The sequence below is a fragment of the Myxocyprinus asiaticus genome, chromosome 9 (assembly GCF_019703515.2).
Source record: "Myxocyprinus asiaticus isolate MX2 ecotype Aquarium Trade chromosome 9, UBuf_Myxa_2, whole genome shotgun sequence".
Lineage (NCBI taxonomy): Eukaryota > Metazoa > Chordata > Actinopteri > Cypriniformes > Catostomidae > Myxocyprinus > Myxocyprinus asiaticus.
In genome coordinates this window covers 26,061,879-26,074,574 of record NC_059352.1, presented here as the reverse complement: position 1 = coordinate 26,074,574, position 12,696 = coordinate 26,061,879, and the positions used below count along the sequence as shown (strand labels likewise).

The window sequence follows — 12,696 nt, the reverse complement described above, 5'->3', positions numbered from 1 at the left end:
AGCATTCGAGTAAACATTCCGAATGAAATGCAACATAAAACTACTACCATTATTTACTGTATGATTATAATACATTAATACTAAAGTTACTCAGTCAAGAGCAGTGATTGGTTTTCTCATTTTCTTGTTATGGTTGTTTGATTGTTATCACACTAGACAGCAGCAGGTCTATTAGCTTACATATACATTTACAAGTCTGACATTTTAATACAAATCCGCTTTTCTCTGCTGTTTACATTCACTTTAGACATCACTCTCTGTGTTTACATGAATACCTCACCAAGATGGGCATTTTGGCGTAAGTTTGAAATGTGTTTGACTGTTCAGGTGCGCATTAGCGCGAGCATTCTCGGAACACATGCATTTTGCATTAGATATTATTTTGTAAAACAAGTAAAAAAAGACTAATCAAAAACGTATTTTGTTCCAGTGTATAATGGGCTAAGACTACACTCTCTCACCTTTATTTTCACTTTGATCCATCTTTAACTCACAAAAAACAAACTTTCTCTTCTTTTTTTTTTGTTTTTTTTTTGGGGGGGGGGGATTTTTCCCCTTTTTCTCCCAATTTGGCGTAGTGATTCGCCTCAGTCCGGGTGGCGGAGGACGAATCCCAGTTGCCTCCGCGTCTGAGACAGTCAACCCGCGCATCTTATCACGTGGCTTGTTGAGCGCGTTGCCACGGAGACATAGCGCGTGTGGAGGCTTCACGCCATCCACTGCGGCAACCACGCTCAATTCACCATGCGCCCCACCGAGAACAAACCGCATTATAGCGACCACGAGGAGGTTACCCCATGTGACTCTACCCTCCCTAGCAACCGGGCCAATTTGGTTGCTTAGGAGACCTGGCTGGAGTCACTCAGCACGCCCTGGGATTCGAACTAGCGAACAACAGGGGTGATAGCCAGCATATTTTACCACTGAGCTACCCAGGCCCCAAACTTTCTCTTCTTAACAGAGCTGCGTATCACCAATTTTCTGAACATGACACATATATTATGATTCACTACATCGCGAGCCATCACGTTATAATCTAGCTGCAGCAAATGCGTGCGAGTGATGAGCATCCCCGCGCCAGAGTGTGCATCACCCGGAGAAGATTCAATCTCTCCCTGGTCACTTCACGCTACTCATAGACGCAGCTCTGACCGCACCGAGAAATGCCAGTTTCTGTGTTTATTTTCATAACCCGCTTCCTTATTATTTGAACTTTAATAAAGGATGCTTTAAAGATATAATGCCAGGGTGTTTCACTGTGAAACAAAATGCGGCACAATAATCGTTTTATCTCGTTGTTTTCATAATCGTTGGAAGCCAAAATCATAATTGAAAATTAAATTCGATTAATCACCCAGCCCTAGCACCAACAATCATGCCACGGTCAAAATCACTGAGATCAAATTTTTTCCCCATTCTGATGGTTGATGTGAATATTTACTGAAGCTCCTGATCCATGATTGGCTGATTAGATAATCACATTAATAAGTAGGTGTACAGGTCTTCCTTATAAAGTGCTTGTATTGTGAGTGTATTGCGATAAATATCAATTTCGAATTAAAATATCGCAATATTGCCAGCCCTATTTAGTAGTATCTTTTACTCAAAAACATACACTGTAAAAAATGCAATTGCATCTATTATCCAGCTATTGGTAGCTGTGTATGTTTTAGTGAATTACAACCCGAAACATATGTAATGTTGTTGAATGCATGAAAGAAGCTTGTTCACATTGGCACACGAGAACTTGCATTGTTTTTAGTGCAAATTTCTCTCATAGCTTCAGAAAGAAAGTAATATGCGTTAAAGACAATGTGAAAGAATTTTCATTTTGGGGGAACTATTCCTTTAATTTCTGAATTCCTTATGAAGTCATACTGGCCACAATCCTAAAGCTAGTTCCGCCAATCTCAGAAGTTCCTGTTAGCATGTAAATGGGATATAAGCTTTTTGCTAGCTTGGTAATGTTAGCTAGATATCTAGCTAGCTACCAACCTAATGTAGTTAATACAGGAAGTTGTAGTGGTGTGGAGCATAAAACTAAGTAGTATTTTTTTATTTTTTTTCAATGTATTTTTTTATTTTTTAATGCTTCTGAGAACTGTTAGCAGCCCTACATACGTACTTCAGTTTGCTTAGCCATTGTTATAATGCAGGCTCGGTGTTCAGTTGGCATATGTACTCTTGGCTGGCACACATCTTCAGCCTGCAATGAAAATGACAAACTCACTGAACCTTAAAGAGCACTGATCGACATCTTGGCAGCTAATTTCATATTCAGAAGAAGAGCTAATCCTGCATGACCTCGCACCACAGGATGCTGATTACTGGACTGTTGTTTATAGTTTTAGCTCTGTCGAATCTTGAAATGCTGAGTGCAGTTTTTTCATGTTAACTTAAAGCCTTATGTCCTAAGAAAGATTGCATCCTTGTTCGTCCTTAAAGTGAGTCCAAATTAGCTTGCCTTGCAAACATCCTAACATTTACACTGATGGGGATTCTATCACACAGTTTCTCATTTATTTTTATAGTGAATGGTGTATTTTAAAACTTCTTTGCTAATACTTCATGCACTCAATATTCTTTGCGTATTTTGTTGTGATGTGTCTATTTTGACCCATCTGTTAATCTTTGAACTATTTTCCTATCACATGAAGAACTTGTTTATCATTTGGGTCCTTTCGTTATTGACTTTATTTTCTTTTTTAGTCACACCTTTTGTGGTCTAACTTTTATGCTGTAAAACATTATATTACTGTAGATCTGTTCCAAAACCTAGTCAAGTGCCTTGCTGCCTACTGCCTACATACTGTAGGCAGCTGCCTTATAAGGCAGTATGCTAAATGTAATAGAACATTATAAGTGAATGATTTGGACAGGAGACTTGACTAGACTCACAATTTTAAAGGTTTAACGCTGCATAAATACAAATGTATTTCAATTTGAATTTATACTAAGCCATTTTAATCAATACTTTATAGTATTGAATAATATATGTTTATTTATAATCCACATTTCTCTCGCTGCTTCTGCCATCTTGAATTTGTTTTCACTTAGATCGTCACAAGGCATTGTGGGATTGCCTTTGGCATGAAGCATACATGCAATGATGCCTTAAAATTCTGCCAAAACAAGGTTTCTTAGGAGAAAGCATACTAAAGTTACCTACCCTTTAAAACAACTTGGGGGGCATGCATGATGCCTTAAAATGCTACCTCTGTAGGCAGCTCACTATGTTTAAGAACAGCAATTAAGTGTTTGTAATTACCATTGCTAATAGCAAGTCTAAGAAATGGCATTAATTTAATGACATGAAGATTACAAAAGAGTTTTAGTTTACTCTTAATTTCAGTCATGTTATGATTTTTGTTTATTTTGTGTTATCATGACCACATCTTTCCTGTTATCCTAGTTTCCTTCCTCTCTATCTCTCTCTCTCTCTCTCTCTCTCTCTCTCTCTCTCTCAATTCAGTACTGCTGTGTTCCATCAGCTCTGACCTTTGACCTCCACTGTCATTGTTTAGCAGGCAGATGTCATTCCTTCCTCTGCTCCCATAATCCCTGTGATCCCTATCTCACCCATCCCAGCTGAGACCACTGCCATTCCTGCACCCACGTCACAGGTCCTTCTTTTTTTTATTTTTTTTATCTTCATGTTTTTACTCCACCCACCTCAGCAATGGTCCTCTTGAGTTAGAGAGATTGCCCAGAGAATACCATGTTACATCGCTGATGCGCACTTGTACCTCAAAAGCAATTGGGCAAGTGAAACGTGTGATTCATTTTTGCAGAAGGATTATGTCTATGCGGGTTTGTTATCCCTCTGTATTGCATATTCTGCAGTATGTCATGCTGTGTATGGACACAGTCTGTGCTGTTAATCTCTTGCAAATGCCAGTGTAATACTATATCAGCATGCCAAGAGTAAGTGATGCTTTTTATGGTATCTTTTCTGATTTTATTTTATTTTATTGGTAACTGTTCATTTTTGTATTTTAAACTACAATAGGTTAGGAACAAAAATTAATGTAGTCAGTTACTGTTTGCATCTTGATTCATATCAGCTGAAAGATTAATGCATGTTTCTTTTGCAGGCAAGCCCAGCACCGGTGGTGGTGAACACAGAAAGCCTTGACAGCTCACCATATGTAAGTCCATATTTAAGTGATATGTTTCTTTATGTACTGCACTTTCTGAAGAGTTTGATTATTACAGAATATTATTCATATAATATACAATATTAGGCGAGTTTTAAAGAAGATAATCTTAACATATAATGACTAGGACTAGGTGATATAGAAAAAATTTATTATAAATTATAATTAAATATTCAGTATACAGTATAACTTGAAAATGATGTATTTGCTATGAAATAGCTTAAAAGGGTATTTTAGTCAGAGGATCCATCACTTCAACCAAACAGCCATAAACAAAAATATCCAAAATAAAATACTGTAAAACACATTACAAATAAATTTAAAAATAATCAATGCATGCATGTTTTACTAAATGAACACAAGGGAGATTTATATTGAATAATTTTCATTGATATACTCCAATATAACCATACATAGTGAAACTGAATAAACAGCAATTTGTACCTACACATATTTTTTACTAAACATTTTAAATATTAATTTTTAGTGGACATTTTTGAGTGGACACAAACAAATTTTCAAATTCTATTCATAAAAACTAAGTTTGAACTGATTCACGGAATGAATCAAGCTTAACCTAAAACAGCATCTGTTTTAATGCTCTCATACTTGCGAGACAAGGGTCCTGGAATTACTCTAATGACTTTTTTGAGTTTTTAGGAAACTTAATGGCCAAATAAAAGTGCATTAAAATCATTGCAGTTTTCATGAAAACAATGTGAATATTCAAAATATTGCCCAGTCCTAATAATGTCACAAAGGCAGTTGTTTCCCTGCCAAACTGAAAACATAATCTTTGTTTTATTGAACTTGAAATGAGTATTGAGTTTTCTCAATACAGCATGCATTTGGATTTGTAATATACAGTACATTATACAATATGCATTTGTCAACATTGAGAAATATAGTTTGTATAGTCTTTACTCAGTGTTGTGAAGTTCATGGAGGTCTGGCCATTTTTGGATTTTGTGTCTTACATTTTGAAGCTCCTCAAGTTCCCCAGCAATGGTGACTTTAGGTGTTAAGGAGTTTCCGCATTCTGAAAGCTTTGAACTGTAGTTGACATTTATCAAGGTCCCATGATACTTTTTCAACCCATTCTTCTCTCAATCTTAGCAGCGTCTGGTAATCCTATACATCCAGTACCAGAAAGCAAGCTGAGCTCACTCCTGTCATCCTTTATCAAAGACTCGCTCCATCACTCTGAACACTAGCATTATCTGAACCAAATACAGTCATAGTCTTTAACAAAATTACCTTGAGGAACTCACTTTTCTTCTGAGTGACCTCATTAGCAATTCCACATAATCAGTGCTGAAGATTCTCTCATAATACATTTTTAGACACAGTTCTATTAAGATGCATGCTAACTACTGTACAGCAGAGACTTAATTAGACTAGCTGCCATACCAAGACCAAGTGCATTACCATACCAAGACCATTTTGCAGCTGTAGAACAATGATATTGGATGAATGACATTTTTCCTTTTATGAATTAAAAGCTGTTGTGTGCAGGGACTGAAAACATTCCAAGGAACATAAACAAAAAGTGAAAAGGAATGACATTTTTTGCAGATTGTTACCAAAGTCCCTTTAAATTGTTCCAGAGTGAAAATGTTGCTTTTAAATGTTGGTAACCGGTTAATAAATGGTTAATTTTGTTCCGAGAAGTCTAAATGGTATATTAAAGTAAATTTTCAGAATTATGCCACTTCCTGTTGCCCAAAAAATAAGGCTTCTCTCTTTTAAGTTGAACATGATAAGTGTGCACTTTGACTCTGAAGGAAATTGCTGTATCACACATTTCTTTGCCTTAAAGTGATAGTTCACCCAAAATTTTAAATTCTCTCATTATTTACTTAACCTCATGCCATTCCAGATGTGTGACTTTCTTTCTTCTGTTGAACACAAATTAAGAGTTTTAGAAGAATATCTCAGCTCTGTAGGTCCTCACAATGCAAGTGAATGGGTATTAAAATTTTGAAGCTCCAAAAGCACATAAAGGCAGCATAAAAGTAATCCATACGACTCTAGTGGTTAAATCCATATCTTCAGAAGCGATATGATAAGTGTTGGTGAGAAACAGATCAATATTTAACTCCTTTTTATACCATAAATCTGCATTTTCACTTTCAAAATGTGAAAGAATGTGAAAGCGAAAGTGGAAATTTATTGTAAAAAAGACTAAAATATTGATCTGTTTCTCACCCACACCTATATCGCTGCTGAAGATATGGATTTAATCACTGGAGTCTTATGGATTACTTTTACGTGGCTTTTATGTGATTTTTGGAGCTTCAACGGTCTGGTTACCATTTACTTGCATTGTAAGGACCAACAGAGCTGAAATATTCTTCTAAAAATCTTCGTTTGTGTTCTGCAGAAGAAAGAAAGTCATACAAATCTTGGACAGCATTAGGGTGAGTAAATGATGAGAGAATTTTCATTTGTAGATGTAGCCTTCTGTTACATGCTGAAGACTTTTTAGACAACTATATATAATTACTACGTATACATGCATGGTTAATCCAGATACAAGGAAATATTGAGGTAATAAGTACATTTCTTAGTTGTTTCCAAGTCATCAATTAATTATTGTTAGAAATGATGCATTGATACAGATTGGATTTTGCCGGGTTCTGACTGAGAAGCAGATCTGTAAATAAAACAGATAATTAAAATAAAATAAGAAATTATGATTAAGAGAAGGATAATTTGCAGTGTATTACCATAGGATCAAAAGTGTTTGATGTTGTTAGTGGTGGGCATTGAGTCTGCTAGCAATATGACTCCAAACAGAAAGTGTATTTATAGTGGTCTCCCCAGTACTATGCAAAGTCTAAATGGTATTTCTTTTTTTCGGTTGTCAAATGCTTTAGTTAGGGCTTTTGTTTGGGGGTTTTCTCTTAAGCAACATGCAATGTTAATGTTACTTTTTATGGACTGCTCAATGTCTATGTACCACTAGTCCTGCTTTGATTGTTCATTTATTTTAAATCTTATCTCTTGCATATAGTAGTAGCCTGATATTGATTGCTGTAAATGCCTGTATTGGCTCTGATCCCTATGGCCTGTTGTTTGTGGCCATACAGGTAGTGCATGAATAATTCAGCACAGGTTTCACAGCCCTGACTGTACATGCATCCCAAAAACAGAGAACTATACCTGATTTATTTATAGGCTTTTGTCAGTGTAATTACAACTTCTGAATTTTGATGATCTAGTCGATTTACTTCACTATGTAACATTGAAAGGCTTTTTGGGAAATGTTATACTTGTCAAAACTATACAAAATGAGGAAGGCATTTAAATGGCATTAGACTGTTGTGGTAGTATCGTGCTGGGAGCTGGTGACATACTTGGAGTATAATGCTGTACAGGGCAGTGTCAGTATTGACGTGGCTCTCTCACCCCCCTTTAAGCTCCACCATTTCTTTGTCACACAACACCACTGATGTCACAGACAGATGTTTTCTGTAACAGTTACAGAAATGAGAGTAGTGGTCTGGATTTTTATTTATCCCAGTGACTTGAGTCTTTTGCATCTGTTCACCATTTGTTCAGATTCGTTCATTGATTCGTTCATTGACCATCTCTGCAAATTACTCCTTTGCACCAGTAGATATTAAAAAAATTCCAGTGTTTACGTTTTTAATGAGTTATATCATTGAACCAAAAGCTCAGAGTCATTCACAACTGGAAGAAGTCTTTTATTAAAATTTGCTTGTCTACAATTCTTCTAATAGACTTCAGAGTGTTTAAGCATCTTAAGCATTTACCCACAAATGACAACAATGCATTTCTATCATATTGTGAACTGCTGAGCAAAATTTGATCAAGCTTTACAAAAAAGAGAACAATACTAGCCTAAAAAATAGTGAGTTTCAATAAAGTCAATGTGTAATTCTAATATGTATTCATCACTCACTTTTATTCTAAATTCATTCAGCCCCTTTTCTTATTGAACTGGATAAATGAACTAAACGACTGACATGCCTCCACTCGTTCAGCCAGTCAGCAGATCCTCGCTCATGCATGAGATGCCTGATTCACTCATTTTGTTCATGAATGAGATGTCTCGTCTCATTCAGACTCAAATGACTAGTGAAAGGGTGTATTCGTTCAGTGGGGCAAACCAATGATATGCTCCTTCACAGCCTGCACTGTAGTGCTATTGGCTCGTGCTATAGTCAATCTTTAAAATCAGGACAAAGCAACAAAAATTCAATTTGTATGTCTACAAATGTACTAAGACACTTTAAAAATAGTTTAAACATCATAACTGTTTTAGCCACAAATTTAATTTTTCTATATTTTGTCAAGTGCTGGGCTTCACTTTTACCAAGACATGGTAGTGAAGTGGCGTATTCATTCAGTGGTTCAAACCAATGAAATGCTCCTTTACAGCCCACACTTGAATGCTATTCGCTCATGCGATAGTCAGTCTTTACAGGAAAGAAAAGCCATCAAAGCAGTCTCACGCTTCAAACTAGAGCTCAATAGTTGCTTTCACACATACAGCCTTTTCCAGAAAATTAAATGCAATTTTCAGTTTAGAGGTCATGTGTGAACACGACCCATTCGAAAATACCAGTTAATTTAGTACTGGCTATTTCCCTGAATGAGAAGTTATAACATTACCTGAAAAGTTCCGTTTTGACGCTAAAAAAAAAGTCATAAAATTAACGGTTTGAGCATGTACAAGGTCAGGACGTGCTGATGTGAGACGAAGATGATTCAGTTACTCTGGAGTCAAATAATGTCATCAAATTGGACAGATAGTGAAATTTTTCCTTTTAGTTGGAGGATATACAAATATTTGAGATTTTAGAGCCACCTATAGAGCCACCTCAATGGCAGTGCTCCCATATATCCATGTTTGTTTACATCTGTCATGTGTCTCATAGAACGGGAACAGGTGTTTCCACTTGAGTTTCTGATCAGATCGACTTGACAGCAGGAGTGATCCTCAATCGCTTAGTGTGTGATGCCCAGTTTTTGTCTATAGACCATAGTCTGTAAGTGTGTGATACCTAGTATTTCTCGATTCTGTTCATATTTTCAAATTGGTGTAGTGCAATCCAGCCTAAAAGCATTTCTCTTCATCTGAGTGGTTGAAGAAATTTGTCGACTGATAAAAAAATAACTACATCTGAGAGTTTAATGGCATTCTGGAGCTGATGTGTGAATGGTCACAAAACAGGGAAAAGACTGAAACCATTGCATGTGAGAATAGCAGATGTAGTACATTTACCAGTAAAAGTAATCCAACAGTTTTACTGCAAATTACCAGGTTGCATGTGTGAAAGGGGCTATTGGCTTCGGAAAAAATAGACGTCAGTGAACGAGAAATATGAGTCAGTGTATGGAGGTGAACAAGAACGATTTTCTCACTTAAAAGATTAGTTCAAAAAGACTGATTCGTTCACGAATGAAACATCACTAAAAAAGAGAGAGAGAGAACATTTAATGATTAAGGTCTTTAAATGTGCCATTGAGAAGCTTAAAACAGAGCCCCTGAAATGACACAAACAAGTAAAGGCAAGCTGTTGCTGTGTTGATGCAGATTATTTTGGCCTCACTATGCAGGCCTGTTTTCAGTTTTCTCTGCTTATACATGAATAGGATGTCCTCTTATCAATGTGACATTATTTTCCTGGTGTCTTTTTTTTATTTTTTTATTTTAAAATTATTATAAAAAACTGGAGTGACAATAGTCATTAACTCATACATGGACCTCAGGTTGTTGATGTGATGATAAACTGACTACTGTAACTTTCTCCTGGCTGGTTTACCAACATCTACGTCTGTATGTAAATGACATAGCTTGACTTGCCTGAAACCTCAACATGTTACACATGTCCTATCTCTTCACTACCTGTCTGTACAGTTTGTAGTGTAGAATGTAGAATTAATTTAATGTGTCCTCAGTTTACCCTGCTGTGGATGGCCTTACCCCACCCCCGCATTACATTTAATCTAGTAAAGCTGCTACAATCAGCCACTTCTGGCTGCATAAAGGCTTTGTTTTTCCATGTGTCGTTATGTTGACCAAGAGTCTGTATGGATTAGGGATAGGCACAAGTACTCGAGTTCTCGGAAGTGATAGCAATGATCGATCATGAAAATGATAATTGATAATGTTTATGTGTGATGTGACTTTTTAATAAATTCAAAATTCAGTAACAACTATACACAAATGTGGCAAAGATTCATTTTAATTTTGAGATTGATTATGTCATGATTTTGGGCAGTACCTTGGGGTCTGAATCATCACTGCAACAAGCTCCAACACAGCGCACATGACAAAACTTAACTGTTATTCAATTTTTAATAAATTGTACACAGAAATCGAGCAACGAGATGAACTCTCCCATTACAATTACTGAAGCTGTCACTCATGCGCTGCAGGTTTATACTTTTTGAGCCCTGCATGTAAGTGCGAGCTCACTAAAGCTCCAAACAGAGTTCTGCACTCTCATGAATGCTCTCATTAAAAACGAATCTGTCTAATCAGCATAATAAATCAATTATTTACACCACATCCATGCCTTGATAGAATGGGAGCTCTTTAGTTTTGTTGCTTTGCTCATTTGCAGTGCATTTACCAGCTGCGTTGCAAGCAAGCGATGCAACATGCAGTGAATCCAAAATAGCTTCTTTTCGAGTGTCAGGTGATGTTTCTTCAGTATAAATTTTCGTGTGCCACCGCGAACAGAGGTGAAACATAAGACAAGCATCTGGTCATCAGTCTGTTTCAAACTTGCACATTAGGATCAGTTATTATTACTGATAGGACAGAGGACTAATTAAGCATCTCTGATTGGCAATTGCCGTTTCATTGCTCAACCAACATGTCTGTGATTGGTTAGAATACTCAACCGCTGCAAAAACAGGTTGTAAATAAAAACCACTGTAGAAGACTTAAATTAAAGGTTGTAATCGTCAGTTTTCATGATTACATTATCATGACAGCCGAAATTGTAATCGCGATTAGTTTTTCAATTAATTGTGCAGCCCTAGTGCATACTTGATCTATGTGCCCCCCCCCCCCCCCCGGCCCCGAGTGCTCGACGAGTACTTGATAATACTCTTCGAGTACTCGAGTAGACAAAATGACCAAAATGCCCATTCCTCGTATGGATGCATTCGATGCATGTACACTAGGATTTGTGATACTCTTTAGTACGGTCAACTCCAGGGGCATGCACAGACAACGTGCAGAGACTCATACAGGTAGGCAAGGCTGCTAAAACTGGGCTGCACATGGACAGTGCTAATAAAGTTTACATGTGTACTGTGCACAAGATGAAGAGGGATGCGTAAAACCAAATTATACTTCAGCTTTTAGGATATTTTATTTTATTTATTTATTTATTTATTACTTTTCTAGTCCTTTATTTGCATTGTAATTGATTTGAACAGGTCATTAAGGAGTGTTCTGGGTTCAGTAAAAGTTAAGCGCTGTTGACACCACTTGTTGCATAATGTTGATTGACACTAAAAATTATTTATACTTGTCCCTAAGTTTTAAAAATTGTGCTTACAATAATGATGGAAGTTTTTTGAGCCAGTGTTCTGTTTAAAAGTTTAAAAGGGAAAATATGAAGCTTGTATTTTTGTCATTTACATGAATTATTCAGTAAAAACCTGTTTGCTCCATGTAAACAATCGCTTAAAGAATATTGTGGTCTAAAAGAACAATATATTTAGCTTGTTTTGAGGAAAAACTAATGTGCATTATGTACATATTTTATGCCATGTACTGTATTATGTGTTCATGGCTATATATTTTGACGTTGTGCATATTATTTACATTAATTTTTGGTTAAATCTTTCAGGTGAATGGAACAGGAGCTGATTATGAATATGAAGAAATTACACTTGAACGGGTAAGATCAGTTTTAACAATGCAAAGAAATTTACAGGCTCTTAAAATGTCAGTATGGGTTTACAATATATTACACCAAGCATAGAAGTATGCATGTCATAAAATTTAAGGAAGGTGTCATTTTGATGGATTAAAACTGCATTATGAATTGTACAAGCACCGTGAAAAGAGATGTAAAATATTCAAGATGCAACTTAAGAGATGGGGATGTGTAATAGGCTGAAAAAGCTTTAAACTCTGTGGAACACCCAGGTCCTGTACTGCTTTTTATTAGGACTCTTAAAGCTTCTTGTCATGTGCTTGACTTTTAGCATTTAGTCACTACTCAATGTGCAAATAAAATTCCAAACAAAAACAGCTAAAAACACTTTTGGGTTGGGCCCATTATGTGTGGGACAGCAGAGATTCTTTAGCAGGTTTCCTGACACAGTGCTCAAAGTATCTAAGCTAGTTTTCTCAGTTTGTGCCTGTGGGTCTATTCCCTTATCAGACTCGACCTTATTCAGCTGTGCTCCAATGCATCCTCTGATCTGCATCAGTGAACACTAAACCATATGCTAGAACATTTTACATCTGAGTCTAAGATCTTTTCATGATGCAAACCCTAGTCTGACATGCATTAACATGCTGTTTATAATAATCAGTTTA

At 36.4% G+C, this 12,696-nt stretch overlaps 1 protein-coding gene across 23 annotated transcripts in view; it reads left to right on the top strand.

The window, feature by feature from the left end:
* LOC127445611 (disks large homolog 1) overlaps positions 1-12,696 on the top strand; it is a 234,115-nt gene that overhangs the window by 138,567 nt on the left and 82,852 nt on the right. For 17 of the 23 annotated variants that reach the window (XM_051705770.1, XM_051705765.1, XM_051705769.1 and 14 more), the window contains 2 exons: positions 4,095-4,148; positions 11,999-12,049. In XM_051705770.1, coding sequence (XP_051561730.1) covers positions 4,095-4,148; positions 11,999-12,049 — 105 coding nt within the window. Of the gene's footprint in view, positions 1-3,524; positions 3,624-3,738; positions 3,925-4,094; positions 4,149-11,998; positions 12,050-12,696 lie in introns of those variants that run through there. The other 6 variants (XM_051705766.1, XM_051705787.1, XM_051705771.1 and 3 more) reach the window with 3 other exon arrangements.